Genomic DNA, 20,449 nt, shown 5'->3' on the forward strand with positions numbered 1-20,449 from the left:
TTCATCTCCCGCTAAGTGGCTCTGAGCGACTCTATGCGAAGATTAACCGGAACCGATGGCTAAACGTGCTCTCCGAATCAGTGGTGTGCACAGGACAAGGGTAAGCAGAGAGCGCTGAAGTGGCATAAAATGTCAAATCCTCCTCCGTTTCCATTTATATGAAAATGTTACGTTAGGCAGCGCTTTTGTGCAGGTGTGAAGCGCACGCCACTGCTCCGAATCAAGAGGTTGCCATAGTCAATTTCCTACTAGATCAGTGCCATTACTAATCCGATAAGGTGTCAATTTCTAAAATAAAACGTGTGAAAACTGCAATTCGCGAGATATAGAGAACAAAACAAACACATTACCACCCGCTCACCAATAGGGCGAAAAAATGAAACAAAAACAAAGGGTGGGCCATTAAGTATTAATATTCTAGAGACGACATCATAATGCAAGTAGCTGCGCTACACTTTATCGTCCACTCAAGTCACTGACAAGCCTAGCAGTCAGAGCCTGACGCTTGTATATCAATAACGGTACTTAATTTAAATGAATATCAAAATGTCTTTCTATGGACTTAAAATCTGTACCAAAAACTAAATTAATAATATAATATGATAAACTTTCACCACGTCCCAGCAGGACTAGCACGGGCGGGAGATAAAAATTATATCCCCCGATTATATCCGAGGACATAGAACGAGGGATATAATTAACCTGCTAAATCACTGGAACATGGAATAGGAGAAGTTTACCCCCGTTTATTAATACACATATATTATTTGGATATTATTTCCACGTATGCGCCAGTGCTCTGAGAGTTGATGAAGCTGTGGGAGAAGATAAATTTATATCCATTCCCCGGGGATATAAATGTATCCTGCCCATCCTAGCCGTGCTGAGCAGATTAAGTACTTACCCATGTATTCCTATACAAAATTTAACGCCTTTAAATATTTATTTAAATGGAAATCCAAAAAAAAACCATTATATTATTGTTTAATTTGTATATTTAAAAATATATAGATATATATTTAACATTAACACACTCTTCATTTGAGGGACGGCGAATTCTAAAAGGGATTACATATAATATCATATTAGACGGCCGACTGGCGCAGTGGGCAGCTACCCTGCTTTCTGAGCCCATTGCCGTGGGTTCGAATCCCACAACTGGAACATGTTTGTGTGATGAACACGACTGCTTTTCAGTGTCTGGGTATTTATCTGAATATTATAAGTATTTATGTATATTATTCATAAAAAACATTCATCAGTCATCTTAGTTCCCATAACACAAGCTACACTTACTTTGGGGCGATGTATGCATTGTCATAGTATATTTATTTATATATATAGATTTACTTTCGGACCGGATAAAAGTATATGGGAGACAGATGAATCAGTGTTATTTTGTGAAGATATCATTGTCCCCCACGTCACCGTAGGCTTGTGATTGAATGTCATTGGATATGACGACTCTATTAGTTAGTACATAATTGTTGTAAAAGGCGGGCAACGGCCGCGCGAGTGGCATCTGCTACTCTGCTAGTGTTGCGGTTCACTCTCGGTTCACTATGCTCTCAAGTTTCACGCGTCTCTATTTTTTAAAGTGGCAATTTGTTGTCTTTGGTAGTGGCACTTATAATATTTGATTTGTCTATCACCCCCGTGATCAAATCAAAGAGATAAATTAGGCTATTAAAAAAAATACGATGATTTTTTATACGGTGTAATTAACCTTTTTGCAAAGAATACAAATACTTAGAATATATAGTTTTTTTTTTTTTTTTTTTTTAATCTTTATTTATTTGGGACTTTTATCCAACACGGATATGCCAGCCCCATCATCCCTTAAGTAACTAGTAAATAAAAAAACCTAATAACTATATTAATATAAGGGAAATGTAACAGATAAAATCTGTTATTGCTGCCTATGCATAAATATCTCAACAACAGACCTGAAACCTTCTGTGGTCGGTTGAGAGAGAAGGCTCGTTAGAGCACCCACGTCAAATCTGTTGATTTTGTACCGCCGCATAACATCTAGTCGCTCCAAATTGTATCTGCTACATTCCACCAGTACATGCTGGACATCATCCATCGTACCGCAAATATCGCAGTTGGCAGAACTAGCTTTCTTCATTAGAAATGCGAACTTATTAGATGGATAATGTCCAGAACGCAACCTATGAGCTAATACTATACATTTTCTACTTAATCTTATATTAGCAAACCAAGGAAAACGAGGAGGCTGACATTGAATAGTTTTATACCAAATACCCTTTTCTCTACTTCTAATGTCAAAATACTCTTTAAATTTATCATAACATATAATTTTGTAATTATTTAATATTTCCGTATAGAATGGTAAAATAGGTAGGTCTGTGCCTTTTGATATTGCTAACTTTGCGAGTCTATCAGCCTCCTCGTTTCCTCTTATGCCTATATGAGCAGGAACCCATTGCAATCTCAGATTTATATGACTGAAGTCACATATCTGTTTTAAAATTTCGTAAGCTACCGGCATACCTCTGCTATATCCAGAGGCGCATCGAGCTAAGTGTTGCAAGGCGCTTTTGCTGTCTGAAAAGATAACAAAATTTCGCCCGCTTATAGTACCTATATATTTAAGAGCTTCTGAGATTGCAACGAGCTCCATGGTCATAATACAAATTTGTTGATTCGTTTTAAACATAGCAGATTTTCTAAGACTCAGGTGCCAAAAGGCTGCACCTGATCCTACACAATCTTTGGATGCGTCTGTATAAATATGTGACCAGCCGTCATATTTTTCGTTAAGCTCCTTTATTACTAAAAACTTTAAACAAACAGGTTCAAGTTCTTTTTTAGCTACAATTAAACATTCCAAATTTTCCTTTATTACTAAATTTAAGCTAATAGACGACACCCAAATATCTAAACTGTACATTTGTAAAGGATTTGTACAGTAAATGTTACATTGTTTACATTCGTTGTATGCAGTTAATAACAATGGCTTTTTCTTTGAATGCCAATATCTGTCGTACGTATTCGATCCCAGATCATTTAAAAGATTGACAATTACATTATTTGACCAACTCTTACTTTTCACAGAATATTTATACGCAAGATATAAGCGCCTTAAAAACAATGGTTGAATGCACAGCTCGCTCTCCATAACGTGAATAGGTGTACTTTTAATAAAACCACCAACTATCCTAAGAGCCTGGTTTTGAACTCGGTCTAGTTTTAACAAATGTGTCTTAGCACTAAAATCATATAGATAGCATCCATAATCCAATCTGCTTCTAATTAGTGATATGTAAAGGTTACGTAAATGCTTAGGCCCTATACCCCAACCAGGGCCAGCTAATACTTTAAACAAATTTAAAAACTTTGATGTTTTTTCGACGGTCTCCTTAATATGTCTTCTCCATCGCAACGCTCTATCTAACCACAACCCTAAATATTTAATATTTTCATCTACACCTATATGATTATTTTTAATATCGAGATTAATCTGTTTCCTTCTATATCCTCTATTAAAAACACATATTTTTGTTTTATTTGTTGATAATTGTAGTCCTATATCATCTAATCTTTTGACCATATTATTTAAGGCTAATTGTAATTTATATTCACATATATTTAAGTCCTTATGACCAAGATATATCACGAAATCATCTGCGTATTGCGAGATAAAAACGTCTTTAATTTGTTGACAAATCATATATGTTGTTACATTAAAAAGTAATGGCGAAATGGGATCTCCCTGAGCGAGTCCCCTACTTGCGTGTCTAATCTCAGACACCTGAATATCATTATCATTTTTAATCATTAATTGCCTATCACTTAAATATGACCACAGATATCTACAAATAACTTTTCCTACGCCTAATTTGTCTAAAATATTTACAACTTTATCGATTAAAATATTATTATAAGCATTCTCTATATCCAAAAAACAAGCCGCTGTTGATACTTTTCTAGAAAACCCTAATTGTATATATGTAACAAGTCGTGATAAGCAATCTAAGCTAGATTGTGCCCTTCTAAAGCCTATGGTATGTGGTGACAATATTGTATGGTGTTCAACAAACCATTCAATTCTTTTACATAACATGTTATGAAATATCTTACAGAGACAGGAAATAAGTGCTATTGGTCTAAGTTTTGCGTGTGTGCTTGTACTCTTGTTTGCTTTGGGAATAGGTACGATTAGAATTTTCCTCCATTGATCCGGCAAAACACCTAAACTAAATATAGCGTTGTAAATATTTAAAAGATACTCTTTCCCAGCCGAGGGCAAATTGAATATCATAGAATAAGTTATCGTGTCACTGCCAGGAGCAGTGTCCTTTTTTTTCAGACAACATTCTAACTCTTGAACTGTAAATAACCTCTGTAGTAAATCGTTATCAGAATTAAATGTTGGTGGACAATTACTTACTGAATCTGGCGTAAGCGAATGTAGCAACTGTTTTTCCATCTCTTTGGACGCACAAAACCTAGCTTTTCGGTATCCCTTAAACCACCGCATTTTATCCCACATATCTGATGTTGATGTCGAATCTTTGATGTTTGTACAAAATTTTTGCCAATCTACTGACCTCGCTTTCTTTAATACAATAAAAGATTCTTTAATTTTAGATTCCAATTTATCAAGGTTATCCGGAATAGGATTCCTTCTAAAGGTACTTAATGCCAACCTCCGTTCTGCCACAATTTTAGATAACGACGGATCCCAATAATCTTTCGGCTTAAATTTGCTCATTGGATTGGTGCAAAATCTAATTTCAGGAATATTTTTATTAGCTGAAATGTTTATTTTACCTATAAAATCATCATATTGAAATTGAACATTACTAGATGTACAACTAAAACTATCACATGAAAAAAATGCATTTGTTAAATCGTTCTTATAAGATTTCCAATCAGCTTTTTTAAAATTAAGTTTTTTATAACATTCAACACGATCCCAGTAACTAGTTGACATTTTAATTATGAGATGATCACTTCCTAAATTTTCATTAAGAATCTGCCATTTATAATCAACTGCTACATCTGATGATGCAAAACTTATATCAGGGGATGAATTTTGCATCACACCGTTTACTAATTTAACTCTTGTGGCATCTCCATTGTTAAGTGAAATAAATCCATTGTCTAACGTTGTGTCAAATATTTGTTGTCCTCTCTGATCTGTTTTGTATGACCAGTTAGTATGATGACCATTAAAATCACCTAATGCTAGTGTTTTTCTTGTTGTTGAAAAAATACTGTCCCAATCTGATTGGTGGGTTTGCACTGAAGAAGGGCAATAAACAGATACAATGCTATTCAGACCTTTACAATTCAATAACTTAATACTAATAACTTCTATGCCTGGATTGACGCAGTTGATAGGGCAAACATGACATCTAAGGGATTTATGGACAAAAATTGCAACTCCTCCATACGAGTCCTGTCGATCATTTCGAAATAAATTATATCCACTAATATGAAGAGGAATATCTGCATCCAACCATGTTTCAGAAATAACAGCTATATGAATTTTTTCTTGATAAAATAAGTTCTCTAACATTAATAATTTTGGTTTCAAACTTTGTTCGTTCCACTGAATTATATTTAAAATAAAGGCTTTATCCATTAAATATTATCTTTGAAAAAATGTCATATAATTTACCTTCATTCAAAAAGTTAGCTAAAAACAACTTACACTCTTCAATTATAGCTTTTACCACTAACATCACTTTATCGCTTATATTTCCTTCAGATACGATAATTTCCTTTATTCTTTTAAGCAAATTTTTTAAGTCAAATCTCCTTTGTCGTCTCCTTTTTTCTTTTTCTGCTGGATTTTCTTGTGTATCTTGATCACTTTCCATAATTTCATCGTTATCTATATTCAAGTTCTGATTTTCCCTATGATAATTTGTATGAACATTCGTTTTCTTAAATTTATTTTTGTTTTGATTTATCACTTTCTCATTCAAATGCTCATCTTTCATTTCGTTATTATGTATTGTCGCCGACGTTTTGAGTACGCTGCTATATGTTTTACCTCTCATATTCACTGTATTTTTTTCTATATAACTGGAGTCCATTTCTGTGTTGATCTCCTCTCTGACACAACTTAATTCCTTTTCTTTCAGATTTTTCAAATATATCTCTAAGCCGGTTTTATATGATACATTTTCTTGACTCATTATATAACGTATGCCTTTTTCTTTTTTAAAGAAAGGGCATGTCTTATCCAGGGCCATGTGTGGTCCTTTACAATTTATGCATTTGAACTCTTTAACTTCACAATTATCATGGTGTTCAGCACATTTTGGACACACATTTTTATTCAACTTACAAAATTTTTTAATGTGTCCGTATTTCCAGCATCCAGAACACTGAGTCACAGGAAACTCGAAACGTACGACATCAAATTTATATCCATATGCATTTATGTATAAAGGCGTAACCGGGTTTCTGAAACATAGTCTGAACGATTCACTGTCAATCCACCTACCTTCATAATTCATACGTTTCAATCGTTTAGCTGAAATAATATCATATTCACAATTTAAACTATCTAAGAGCTCCTTTTCGTTTGTCTCTAAGTCAACTCCTTTAATGATTCCGTAAGACAAATTACCCTGATTCGTAAATTGAGCCCTAATATCCATCTCATTTATTTTTTTACAATTAATAAGTTTTTGGGCTTCATTTTTATCGCTAAACTGTATAAATATTTTATATGGACTTTTATATTTAATTTTTGTTACATTTTTAATATTTTCATCTCTTAATAACCTCGCAAAAGCCATCTGTTTCGGTAATCCAAATAAACTTACTTCAAAATAAATGTTTTCATTATCTCCATTAATTGACATTTCTCTTTCATGAGATTCACTTCGGACGAGTTTCTTCGGTTTTCTTCTAGAGACAGTGACAAATCCATCCTCGCTACTATCTTCCGTCTCTCTCGGTCTCTTATCACCTGTTTTCGGCATTGACTCGGAATTACCACGTTCACTGTTTAATACTTCACATATATCATCATCATTTTGTATCACATTTAAACTACTATCGTCACTCAAACCGTCGTCATTCATTGTTATCAATTTACGCGGGTAGATTAATAAAAAATCGCGTAGGCGCACGGGTCGACTACAAAACTGGCGTTCGCTAACGCGGTTCGCGCGCAACTGGAATATATAGTTATTTTTGAAGCCTATTGATTATATCCTCTTTGGCTGGCTGGTTGTGTATTTCATAAACCTTAGGTATACAGTGTTTTCTTATTACTATCTTTCTTAAATCGCAATGCTCTGGCTGATGTTTTTATTTAAAGGTTCCATGGCTCTGGAGTTTGGCGCCCTTTGACACATAATTATATATATTTAAATAATTGGCTTTAACATGACTAATCGTTTTCTATTAAAGCCCAAGTAATATAAAAATAGGAACAGGGTTTTATTCGCTTAATCCAAAAAATGATACGTTTTCTATAGCACTTGCCTCGTCGAGATGAGGAAAACTGAATTTTGAGGCGTGACGTGTTCAAAGTATCGTCTCTCTTTGATCTTTGGTGAAAGGATATCGAGTGGAGCTTATGGACTGTAAGCGGAGCCCTTCAGAGGCGCTGAAGTGGATCCTACAGTCCGCGTAACGCATCTCTGTGATACATTCATGAATAACATTTTAAACGGGAATTTGGGCTCGCATAAAATATAAGGTTGTGTTATTAACGACAATTTGAGCTGGTATAAAATAATAGGTTATGTACTAATAGGTGATAGCCTAGGTAAAGTTAGGTTAGGTTAGGTTAGGCTAAACAACAAAAATCTGGTCAAGTGCGAGTCGCTAGTGCGAGTACTCCCTCCGTAGGTTTCCGATCCATAATCTATAAAAACGTCAAAAAAATCATGTCTGTTGTATGGGAAAAAATGTAAACCCCCTTTGTCCCTTAAAATATAATTTAATTCTGTTTTTAAGTATTTACTGTTATAACAGCAACAAAGTTAATAAATAATAAAATAAAATAAATAAATATAGATACTACGACAATACACACATTGCCATCTAGCCCCACAGTAATCGTAGCTTGTTTTATGGGTAATACGATCACTGATGCATATTTCTATGAGTAATATACATAAATACTTATAATATACAGGTAAATACCTAAAACTGAAATACATTCATGTTCATCACACAAACATTTTCCAGTTGCGGGAATCGAACCCAAAGTCTTCGACTCAGAAAGCAGGGTTGTGCCAATCGGTCGTCAAAACTGTGCTGTCAAATCAAAGCTAGTATCTAAAATTATTCATCAGTCATCTTAATAACCAAAACACAAGCTACACTTACTTTGGGGCTAGATGGCGATGTGTGTATTGTCGTAGTATATTTATTTATAGTTTTGTCAAGAGTATATAAAGTCTACCGGTTATTCATCACGGGACTGTGTTGGTACAAGGCTACATCAAATATTTCGTTTAAACGATACTAAAATCTGCAATAAACTACCTGATAACATCTTGGAAATATCTGTCAAGAAGATTAAATATTAAAACGAAAGCTTGTAGAAAAGTTTTACTATAGTAAAGTGGGAAAAACGTACACCGTAATCCTTATATGCTGTTCTAAGTATCAAGACAAGTAATATTATTTCGTAATCATATTATATTGTTCCAAGTATCAAGACGACGCAATCCACCGCTAACAGGGAAAGTAATATTATAGTGGGTAATATTATTTCGTTATCATATTATATTGTTCCAAGTATCAAGACAATGCCATCCACCACCAACAGGGAAAGTAATAGTATAGTGGGTAATATTATTTCGTAATCATATTATATTGTTCCAAGTATCAAGACAATGTCATCCACCACCAACAGGGAAAGTAATAGTATAGTGGGTAATATTATTTCGTAATCATATTATATTGTTCCAAGTATCAAGACGATGCTATCCACCGCTAGCAGGGAAAGTAATAGTATAGTGGGTAATATTATTTCGTAATGATATTATATTGTTCCAAGTATCAAGACGACGCCATCCACCGCTAGTAGGGCAAGCTATAGTATAGTGTGATACGCACTCCGTAACCCGTACTATAAAGTTATACTGCAGCGAGAGGCGGTGGCGACCGCAGGCTACGTCGCGACAACGATCCACAGTTGCTATGGGTAATACTCACTAGAAGTGGCATGGCGAGAAAAAACTCTTTATCTGACTAGTTGACCTGCCAGACAACCTCACCTCATCGCTTAGGTTTTAAGTTACGACTGTTGTTATCTCCATCATCTCACTTTGTAAAAAAATTTAATGACTAAAGGAATTATTTGAAATGAGAAATTCGGAAAGAAATATTCTTCTTTGACTTTGAGACAAGGTTGCTTGGAAGCATTCTGCTCCGCTTTCATCTCTCCCAAGTATCATCAGTACTAGATTTACTCACACTGCAATCGATGAGTCCCTATAGAAGCTCTAAATCCAGAATTGCTTGCGATTTGCGTTCTGTGGACGAGATGACGATGATGATTAACTTCACAGAATTTATCGGGCAGAATCTATCTGGAATAAAAACACCCATCTTCAGGATGCGAGTTGATATGTTTCCCAAATTTCGGAAGATTTTTATCATTTAGTATTTTTATCTAACGGTTCGGCAGAATTAAAAAATAACCTACCTTTGTGATTTTGCTATGAACTGTGAATTAGCGGATTATAGCTAGTCTTGGTACATTAAGATAAAAGTAGACTGACTGACTCACAGACTGGTCTATTAACGCGCAGCTCAAACTACTGGAAGAATTGAAATAACTATTATAAGTTTGTCAAGCTGCAGCCATGAACGGTGACAATGGCTTAGCTACTCGTGCACCAACGAACATGGACTGTTATTCAGAAACAGTTTGTGAATCTGAACCCAAGCCGACGCTCAGTTAAAAAGAACGCCGCAATCAGCTTTTCTGACAAGTGTCAATAGTGACCAAAAGCCAGAGCGAATTATAAAATAGTCTTTAATTTTTATTCAAAAGAAATTGCAAAATAATAAATAAGAACATCTGTTTTTAATAAACTGATGATTTTTGATAATACTTCGTGTATATACTACAATTACTTGAATATTTTAAAAAATTGCGAATGATTATATCGAAATTCGAAAAATTCGAATTTATAACTTAGGCGTCCGCTAAGAAAGGATTGTTGAAAATTCATCCCTTAACAGGACAAAATAAGGGTTTGAAAAGTGTATAAAAGTAGAACTTAACGTCAACGAAGCAATGGGCAAACGCTGGTTACAATTAAAATATAAGCTGGCATTCCCTTTGTAAGAAACCGCTGTTTTACCGCAGCACCAGATTAAGTTTTCAAAGCCTTACAAGGGCCCACTGTAAGGCAGAGTTTTACAAACAGCGATAAAACACTACCGATACACGAACAAATAGAATAAACAAACAGATATTTTAAAAAATAATCGTCACATCCAGTATAAATCTATTTGTACATGTACGCCTTCCCTCTCTGAGGGCGATTTGTTCATTACACCACCTTAAACCGCTAAGATCCTAGTGTTTACGTTCCATTCCCTGCCCGGTGACCTCAATAGCGCTGCAATTGGAAACTGAAGCCCTAAGATCTTATAAATAAAAGCATTTCACCGCTTATATAGTTATATGACCCTAGTACCTATTTAACCTTTCTATGAGTTAAGAAGAGTTACAGTTTAAACATATTTTACTACCTACTTCATAAACACTTATATATTATTTTATCGTTTTCATGATACATCTACTTCAAAGGTCCTAGTACTTATTTAAGTGGCTTCTATTTATACCTTTGAATAACGCTACAATATTGGCAGTGGCGTGCACTTCATACATGCACAAAAGCACTGCATACCCTAAAATTTAAATAAAGCCCCTATAGGAGGAGGACTTTTTCTATTTTATGCAATTTTCCTGCTGTATGCATACCCTGGTAAGAAACCCAGTGCACGCCACTGAATATTGGAAACTAAAACCCCTTAGATCTTACAAAAAATCATTGATTTAGTAGGGTACCATTGCTCACTGCTTCAAATAGTAATAATAGAAATGTAGTTCTAAATTTTTCATATACCTTCTCAAACTTCAAAGACCCTAGTACTTATTTAGGTGTCTGCGGTGCTTTAGTACGTTGAACAGCGCTTTTATATTGCAAACGTGAGTTTTATAACCTTACTAGCGCTCCCCCGCGACTTCACCAGCGTATAAGTCAACCTTAAAAGATAGAAACATTGTGTCCCGGACTTTTTTTATTAGAACATTTAAAAAGAAACAATTCTGTAATATATCGTTTTGGCGTAACTTTAACCGACTACGCATCGCACTCACCGGCAGCTCTGAAAAGGGATAATTATTTCCGTTTTTGCAACATTTTTCATTGATGCTCCGCTCCTTTTAGTCGTAGCGTAATTTTATATAATCTATAGCGTTCCTTAATGAATGGACTATCTAGCACTGAAAGTAGCTACAATTTTCACAAGTAGTTTCCGAGATAAGCGCGTTCAAACAAACAAGCTCTTCAGCTTTATAATCCTAACTTCCTTACTTTTTATTATATATGCGACAGTGTATTTATTTGTCCTTCCGTCACGCCCAAACTAAGTAACCAGTCAACGTGATTTTTGGCATAGCGATAGCTGAAAGGTCGGAGAGTATTATAGGCTACTTTTTATTCCAAAAAAGTAGACAGTTCCCACGCTAGTTATGCAATATATGAACTACTTAAATTCGTTTCACTCAATTTTTTTGTACATTAAAATTGGTATGCCGTCAAATCTCCATAATATATTCCACCAATCAGAATCGCACTAATCGCTAAGTTAATATTTGCTTGATACCGCTTACATACATACCTACAACGATCTACATATACGCGTGCAAATACGGAGGTTGTTGAACGATATGGTATTTCGGCCTCGAGGAATCTGCTCGTCAAGGATCATCATTGTCCATGGATATATCAGGTACATTAAATTTTTCAATATATGTGAACTTCTTTTCCATCGGTAAAGTTGCCAGCCCTACCGGAGAGTAGGTACTTCAAGCACAGACTATAATTTATTCCGGAAAAATGCACAGTTCTATGGCTGCCTGCACACAGTCAATATTGTTGACAATATTTTTATTACTACAATACTTAAATTCTTTCAATTCTTGGTCTGTGCCAACTGGGCACAAGGTACTTCGCCAATGTCTTGTAGATGGAGAAGGCACGAAGGAGATTGGCTTAAATTCCGTAATACGCCCTCGAACACGGCAATATTATTGACAATATACAGAATATTGATATCGTGTTGACGTGTATGGGATAGAAAGATCTAAAGTTATTTCAATTATGAAAATTGTAATACAAAAATGACTGATATAATATACTTTTGTCACTAAAAACCTACTTATTTTGTAAATAGTGAGTTTGGTGGTTTATTCATTTCAATATACATATTTACACTCAGAACAATAAGGCGAAACAATATATACATATTGTTTGTCTTATTGTACATAGTGTTGCCCAAATTCAGTCTTGGTCTTGCAGTCTTGGTCTTGTTCTTGCGTTTTTGCAAGACCAAGACCAAGAACAAGACCGCGTATTTTTAGCAAGACCAAGACCAAGACTGACCGTGCAAGACTTGAGCAAGAACAAGACATAGCCTGCAAGACTCTTGCGTCTTGCAGCTAGGACTTAGCGCTATTTCACGGAGTAGTTAGGTGTAACAGTTCGGTGTATAGGTAGGTAGGTACGCTTAGGAATTCTATGAGACGCAAAAAACTATATCAAAGAATATGAAAAACTGGACCTATGCGCATTACGACTAATACCATAAACATAGCGAATAAAAAAATATCTATTAAAATCAAACTGAGTGCATGCATAGTTATGTTTTAACCATCGGCACTTTGATAATGCGGCATCAAAGGTTTTGTACTTACTTCTCAAAGAAATTTGCCGCTTTTCGGAAGTACATGGTTATGATACACGCGCCAGCGGCTTCTTTTGAAATCTAAAACAATCGTTGCCGCCGCGCCGAAATCATAACATTTGACACTATTCATGCAAAATAATTTCGAATTTTAAGAGTACCTACAGGTGTTCCAAAGAATAAATAAGTTTCAGAGTGCTTAGAATGAAAATGAATACATTATACTGATCACGCAAGTAGTATTATGATTAGGATAAAATGGTGAGGATAGGTAGTAGATGTCATAATAATTCATTCTAGTAAGTAATTATAATATTGATTACTTATATGGTTTTAAACTAATTACTTAGGTACTATTATTGTACATTTAGTCATTATATTTCTTAAGTTTTTACAAGTTGTTTTAGCAAATGTAAGCTTATAAATCATAAATGTTTATTAAGAAACAGTTACTTCCATGGAAAACGACATATAGGTCAGTTGATTTTTCGAATTTCTTATCAAATCTTCAGTTATTTATTAATCTGCTTGATCTTTACTATGGCTATGTTAATTCAAGCTCACAATGTTCCAATTCTAATACGTTTTTCTAAGATTTAAAGTAAACTTTAATAAATAGTAATAGACTAATAGGTAATTGCAAGACTTGCAAGACTCTTGCTGCAAGACCAAGACCAAGACCAAGACTGGGAGCGCAAGACCAAGACCAAGACCAAGACCAGGTGTATTGGCGCAAGACCAAGACCAAGACTGGCTAAGTCTCGTCTTGTTCTTGCATTTGGGCAACACTAATTGTACAGTGTTCATCCTTGAGGATTTCTTTGAAAACATTTCTTTGAAACTTCTTTTAGATTTTCATCATCATCATATCAACCCATAACCGGCTCACTACAGGGCACGAGTCTACTCCCAGAATAAGGGTTTAGACCGTAGTCCACCACGCTGGCCCAGTGCGGTTTGGTCGACTTTACACGCCTTTGAGAACATTATGGAGAAATCTAGGGCATGCAAGTTTCCCCACGATGTTTTCCTTCACCGTCGAAGCACGTGATATTTTTAATTACTTAAAACGCACGTAATTTAGAAAATTTATAGGTGCGTGCTAGGATTCGATCTCGGGCCCCGAAAGTGTAGCCTTAGTTCTAACAACTGGGCTATCTCAGCATAGAAATATGTGATTCAAAACTATACAAATTTTAGTGTCCTAATTTAAAAATTATAGGTCTCTCATACAATAACCCAACCCCGTTTCACTAAGAGGTCTTAAATTAAATAAAATTTTTATACGCCTAACTTTGTTGGTAAACATGAGACTTTGTTGCAATCCTCATTTGTTTTCGATGCTCACGATAATTTGCCTTTCGCACTAAAAACCCGGTAACCCGGTAAACCCGGTTCAACCACATACAAATCCGGCTAAGTACCTACTAAGTAAAATAGATTTCGATTTTCTGGGAATCGATTCGCATTTTCCTTCTTTTAAAATCTAAATATAGGCAAACAACAACAAATTCGCGAGTTGCTGAAGAGAATAAAAAATATATAGGTTATAGGCATTTATAAACAAAAAGCTGAAATTAACAATCGACTTACCAGAAACGGACATAAATTAGTGATATCTGCATATCGTCTGCGAAAGGTGCAGAACTCCCTTGTGGGGTTGAGTATACGCTTTTACAACATGATTTCTAAGGAAATTCTTGACCTACCAATGCATACATTTAAAAAATGTGCATAAACGCATCTAGTACAGCGTGGTTACTATATATTTGATGAATTCCTCAATGACAAGGTAGATTGGAAGCAGCCAGCCGCTGTCATGTCCCGCAAGATAGAAAAAATATTGTAAATGTTGATGTTGGAAAAGAGCAACTACTGAGTTTCTTGCCGGCTCTTCTCTGTAGAATCTGCTTTTCGAACCGGCGGTAGAGTCACTACAAACATACATACTTGACGTTTCAAAAGTGCTTATAAAGTAGGCCTACTTGAAATAGCTGATGAATATTTTTTTATGAATATAATACACATAAATACTTATAATATACAGATAAACACCCAGACACTGGAAAGCATTCATGTTCATCACAGAAACATTTTTCCAGTTGTGGGAATCGAACCCACGGCCTTGGACTCAGAAAGTTGGGTCGCTGCCCACTGCGCCAATCACCACCAATAGGTACCAAATGGTATCACTGACCGTCAACCAATAACAATGGGTACCAATTGCTGTGAAAAGTATTTATAAATAATGTAAATTACGCGGTATTGGTCTTAACTAGGACCTTACTGAGTAATACATGCAAAATCGCTTGAATTCCAACTCAATCGGACATATTACATAAAACAGTTATAACTTACTAGGTATTCATTATTGCGGTTAGCGGTAGCAATATTTCAGACAACTAGCAAAAACTAGCATACCAATAAAGGTCAGAAAACTACAAAAACCTCGATGGGTCAACTTGGCGTGACAAAATTCATCATCATACAATCGAGATGGTACCATAGAATATTTCTAAAAGCCTTATATGTTTAAATCAGTTAAAAACACATTCAATATTCGATTTCAGAACACCTGACTACACAAAAGGAGTGTTCCAGACCCTAGGCCTAAAGGAATTCCACGAATATCTCATGCTACCGGCGGATAAGAAAAATTCTGACGAAGGACAAAAACTCCTACGGGATAGTATCGCAAACATGAAGCTCAGTACAAGAAGGTATGCGAGACGTCAAAACAAAATGGTTAGGGGAAGATTTTTGGAACACCCTTCCAGAGAGGTAAGTAATAAAATGTTATATGTACCTACCTATAGGTACAATTATAATTCTATTCTTGTGCTTTTCTTTGGTGAATTTGCGTAATCATGAAAATTAAGAGGTCTGGATGATTTTATTTACGAGTGTTATATTTTTAAAGGTAAATAAACCGCTTTTCAAATAAGTTTCTTTATTTTTTTTCGACTGGTTTCACACAACAACTTTTAGATACTATCGATGGCATCGCAGAACTCTGTTTAGTGATTTTTTTCTTTCATTATTTTATTTAAAAAAAAAACAAGTCGCAATTACAATCCAGTATCATTAATGTAATGTGACACGTCATCAATTAACCAGTATATTATTATATCATAAAACCAAAATGTTTTCACTAAATCAGCGCCATCTAGTATCGAGTAGGAAAAATAATTAAACTTTGGTTACAACCTTTCCTACAGCGCCATCTATTATACTACTTAATAATAAGCAGATACATATATAGTATTTGAAATTTCCAACAGATGTCACTAACTAACATTCTAATTTTTTTCAGGTTCCACCGATTTATGAATTGGATACTACAGATCTTTCTAAATGGGACGACGAAGTAAAAAATAAAGCTTTTAACATCATAGAAAGTTTCATAAATGATACTCCATGTCAATACGAGCCTTTAAAGCAAAGTATTCCTGAAGATAAAAGAGGTATTGATGGGCATTCATGCAACTTTTGTGATATTTGTGAAAGGCTTATAATTGGTGACAAAGAATTCTCTGTACATCTTACCTCACATAAACACATGCGAGTAATCAAAAGGAAGAATAAAATAGCTATGCAGTTACAGCGAACGCAAGAAAAAGTTGTACAATCTGGAAATAATGACAAATGAGATTAAAAGGAAAAAATCCCATATAGACAATTTTCTTCATAGTCTTATACCAAATACTAATTAAAAGGAGTTTCATTGATGATTTTTATATAGTTTTACCTATGATTTTTTATCTAAGAGTGAATAAAAGATTATTAAAATAAACAATTAGTTTTATTCAACTACTAAAGCTATATACAACATAAAATTAAACTTTTGCCTCTACCGTGACATCAATTTTTTTCTTAGGTGCTCTAAAATCATAGTTTTCTAGTTCTGGATATTTTTTTATTATTTCATTATAGGCTTCACATAAGCGATTGAATTCTCCATTGGCTATTTGGAAAGGTCTTGTGACTGGGTCTATTTCTGCCATCTTGTACATTCTAAGGGCCATTTCTTCTCTAACTTCTTCAGGGAATAAAGTCTGGCAACCTCGTATAGAATACTTCTGTCTCATAGAAAATATTTGGCGAGCTACCTTTTCAACCATTTTAAAAGGCAGATTTATTATAGGCTGTTTAAGAGGGGTGAGTGTAACAACCCCAACATCTACTTCTGGTTTTGGAAGAAAGGCATGTCCAGGTATATTGAACTTATAGTTAACGTTACACCAATTCTGACACATGACGGATAGTCTGCATCGTTGCTTGTCTGATATACTGGCCGCCATTCTCTCTGCTACTTCTTTTTGGAAAGTCAATGTCATTCTAGTACGTCCAAAAGCCCATGCACCTTCTTTTTTAGAAATCATCTCAAGCCATCTTATAATCAGTATTGTTGATACACTAAAAGGTAAATTTCCAATTAAGTTAATTGGAGGCGGGGGATCAGTCCATTCGCGTTTAACATCTTTGGGGATGAAGTGTGATACATCAGTTTTTAGGATATCGCCTGTTATGATATCAACATCGACTGAGCCTTTACAAGCATCTGCTAAAAGCTCCAAAGTGGGTATAAACCGGGGGTCTTTCTCTATTAAAATAACTTTCCGTGGTGCTTGTTGTATGATCGACCTTGTAATGCCACCTGGACCGGGCCCTACTTCACAAACAACATTGTTTTCTATACTGCCAGCGGCACGCACAATTTTATCGATTAAACGTGGTTCCATGAGAAAATTCTGCGAGAGTTCCTTGAGGGCGCGTAGTTTGTACAGTCTGATAATATCTTTAATACTTGGTAAGGGAGGCAATCTAACTCGTACGGCTCTAGACGTCGCCATTATTGCTGGACTTTAACTGGCTCGTTGAAATCGTCGAGGAACGTCTCCTGCTTCACAGCGAAAATAGAATACATATAAATACTGAGTACACCAGCGCCGATCGCGAAACCAGTAATTCTATTTCTTCTGGAAATCTGATGTAATTTCTGGACACGTTCGCGATTTTTCTGTTCAATAATTTTCATATAATCGAGCTCCGCCTGCTTGAGCACCGGATCTTGTCCTCCAGTGTTAATCTTGGGCTTCAAATTAGAGTCTCCCATCACGAGAACGGAAAATATTTTCTAACCTAAATCCCAAAACAATATCGACAGTCAAGTGTCAACACAGAAAGTGAATCAAAGACCACAGAGCAATATGATTATGAACAAAGACAATAATGGTAGCGCACTTGTAGGCAGATATCCGGCACAACTTAGAAAACACCTCGAGAGCACTCGATAACAGATCACTACCAATCATGTATCTTCTTCTTCTTCTTTTGCTCTTTTGAGCTTTTAGGTGTGCCAAATCGGCACTTTGAATTTCGCCAATGTCACGCATACTTGGAAGATCCACAAAGGTGATTGTCAAAAAATAAACATTACCAATCATACATAATCGTGTTTAATGCACGACTTTAGACGACAAGCGCAGCCATAGAGAAAGCAGTAATATCACAATATAGGTCTGAATCAAAGAGGATACAAACATCCATAAAAAGAACGAATGATAATGAATGAATAAAATATAGTGTATACAAGATTTGTATAAATTGCTAACGCTGACCAAAGAGAATATAATCATTTCTTGAGTACTAAATTTACACTTATTTATTAGGCGAATAAGCCTTTCCACGTAATTTTTTTAAATTGCAATCTCGTGTAAAGACTTGAAATTCCTCGTGTACTGACGCAGCTAGTCTAAACCTAATATCGAGAAAGTTTTATATGGCAAACTATAGCTATAGTTACAGCTTAACGACGTTAAATTCAGGTTTTTTTTTTATGTTTCCAATAGTTTTGAATGATAGAGGACGTTATTTATACATACATCTTAGAAACTTTCCCTTTTAAATTATGAGAAGGAGAAGGCGAAAGACGAAAGACTTAATTTAACATATCTTTTATTTATATTCCGTAAGCGTGTATTCTGAAAGCGCGTTGGCGTTGCAATTTAATATTGTGCCCAATATTTCTTATAACTTTTTAGAATCCAAACTTCTAAGTTTCAGAAAGATCTGCAATACATCTGCGTACTTAGTAAGTCTAAGTATAACATTTATTATTTAAAAATGTAATTAAGATCCACGCCTTTTCATTGTGCTCTGCTCTGTAGTGGGCTGGTAATGGGTTGATATGATGATGATGATGAATTAAAATCCTAACTTTTAAGTTTCCGAAAGATCTGCAGTAGGTTCGTACCTACTTAGTATGCCCAACAAATATTTTTTTTATCTGTTTAAGGAATATATTTGCTTTAAAAGAGTTCCACTTTGTCATACAACGCAGAAGTGCAAACAACAACGCATAAACAAGCATTAAAAACAGCGGTATACGTCCTCACAGGTCATAGTTCATACTTCGTAATTTCCCACCATTGCACAGGTTTTCAATCTTGGGAACGAGTTGGAAATTCGAAGTTCGAAGCATGCGCACAGCTGTGTTTTTCTAAACAAAACCTCTCTTTCTCGCATACACGCTCCGCAAAAGCAAACTGCGAAACCAACTTCAGTCGCGTCTCGCGAGTTCGACATCGCTGTACACTACTCACAGAGTCGCTCGAGTCGCTGTTCGGTCGTTCGTATTTCGTATTCAGTGTTACGATCGCGTAACTTTGTGTTGTGTGTTACAAAATAATGCCTTTTATCTCGAAAGACTGGCGTTCTCCGGGCGAAGAATGGGTCAAAACACAGGAGGGATGGGAAAAGAAGAAAGTATTGGAATGCACGGCGCAAAGGTAAGTTTTTATTGCAAAACAAAACTATCCTTTGTTCGCAAACCGTTCACCGTTCGACGCAACTAAGCACGAACTATTTGTCTATTTCCCTGTTCCCTAATCCATACTACTTTAACTAACTTATAACGCTTGTTTTTTTATTTGTTTTGAGAAATTGATGTGGTACCTACTAGCTTGTTTGTATTTTGTATTGCAGATATGCCGCTATCTCTAACTTTAATAACCCAGACGATAATCAGCAGAAGTGGTAAGTGTTTGTTTCCTATTTATCTCTTAACATCGTAGATCAGCTGTTTCTCAGTTCACTGTTGTTGTAAGGTATTGATTTTCACGCGAGTGTGTGTAAGTCCTTCACTCTTTAACATCTATAGCTATAGTTTTAGCAGATAGATTTGTATTGCGTTACCTATTGCAGAGTGGCTTTGTATCGAAATGCATCTCGTAATTGGTCTTAAATCAGTCAATGCCAAATAAGTTTCCATTGTAATTTAGTTTTAAAATTACGATGAAATTAATATGAGTGGTGTATAAATTCCAATTGGAATTTGAATACCAAAAGCAGTCTAGGTACCTACTTATTATAAAATTAAACTCCACTTGCAATACCAAATGAAAATTATTGTGTTTTTTTAACTATTACTTACGTACCAACATTTACCTAGTATAATTTTTCCTTACCTGTCTTATAAGAATTTAAACCATATTTTCCTTATTTTTTAGAG

At 35.2% G+C, this 20,449-nt stretch overlaps 5 protein-coding genes across 6 annotated transcripts in view; 2 read left to right on the forward strand and 3 right to left on the reverse strand.

Moving 5' to 3' along the window:
* The window catches only part of LOC120630586 (tRNA dimethylallyltransferase), a 334,518-nt gene extending 317,795 nt beyond the window's left edge, over positions 1-16,723 (forward strand). The window contains exons 6-7 of the mRNA XM_039899852.1: positions 15,507-15,717; positions 16,250-16,723. Of these exons, the coding sequence (XP_039755786.1) occupies positions 15,507-15,717; positions 16,250-16,585 (547 nt within the window). The 3' untranslated portion in view covers positions 16,586-16,723. The remainder of the gene's footprint in view (positions 1-15,506; positions 15,718-16,249) is intronic.
* On the reverse strand, positions 5,610-7,122 carry LOC120630587. Its single transcript, XM_039899853.1, has one exon. The coding sequence runs from the start codon at positions 7,071-7,073 to the stop codon at positions 5,610-5,612; it is 1,464 nt and encodes a 487-aa protein (XP_039755787.1). The 5' UTR covers positions 7,074-7,122.
* LOC120630589 (dimethyladenosine transferase 1, mitochondrial) lies at positions 16,723-17,826 on the reverse strand. The gene has a single exon (XM_039899854.1). The coding sequence runs from the start codon at positions 17,787-17,789 to the stop codon at positions 16,773-16,775; it is 1,017 nt and encodes a 338-aa protein (XP_039755788.1). The 5' UTR covers positions 17,790-17,826; the 3' UTR covers positions 16,723-16,772.
* LOC120630590 (cytochrome c oxidase assembly factor 3, mitochondrial) lies at positions 17,755-18,131 on the reverse strand. Its single transcript, XM_039899855.1, has one exon. The coding sequence runs from the start codon at positions 18,050-18,052 to the stop codon at positions 17,789-17,791; it is 264 nt and encodes an 87-aa protein (XP_039755789.1). The 5' UTR covers positions 18,053-18,131; the 3' UTR covers positions 17,755-17,788.
* A 1,385-nt stretch (positions 18,132-19,516) lies between these two features.
* LOC120630251 (F-box only protein 32) overlaps positions 19,517-20,449 on the forward strand; it is a 32,979-nt gene continuing 32,046 nt past the window's right edge. The window contains exons 1-2 of one of the 2 annotated variants that reach the window (XM_039899403.1): positions 19,517-19,727; positions 19,924-19,974. In XM_039899403.1, coding sequence (XP_039755337.1) covers positions 19,627-19,727; positions 19,924-19,974 — 152 coding nt within the window. In that variant the 5' untranslated portion in view covers positions 19,517-19,626. The remainder of the gene's footprint in view (positions 19,728-19,923; positions 19,975-20,449) is intronic. The other variant, XM_039899404.1, reaches the window with a different exon arrangement.

This window comes from Pararge aegeria, chromosome 16, assembly GCF_905163445.1.
Source record: "Pararge aegeria chromosome 16, ilParAegt1.1, whole genome shotgun sequence".
Lineage (NCBI taxonomy): Eukaryota > Metazoa > Arthropoda > Insecta > Lepidoptera > Nymphalidae > Pararge > Pararge aegeria.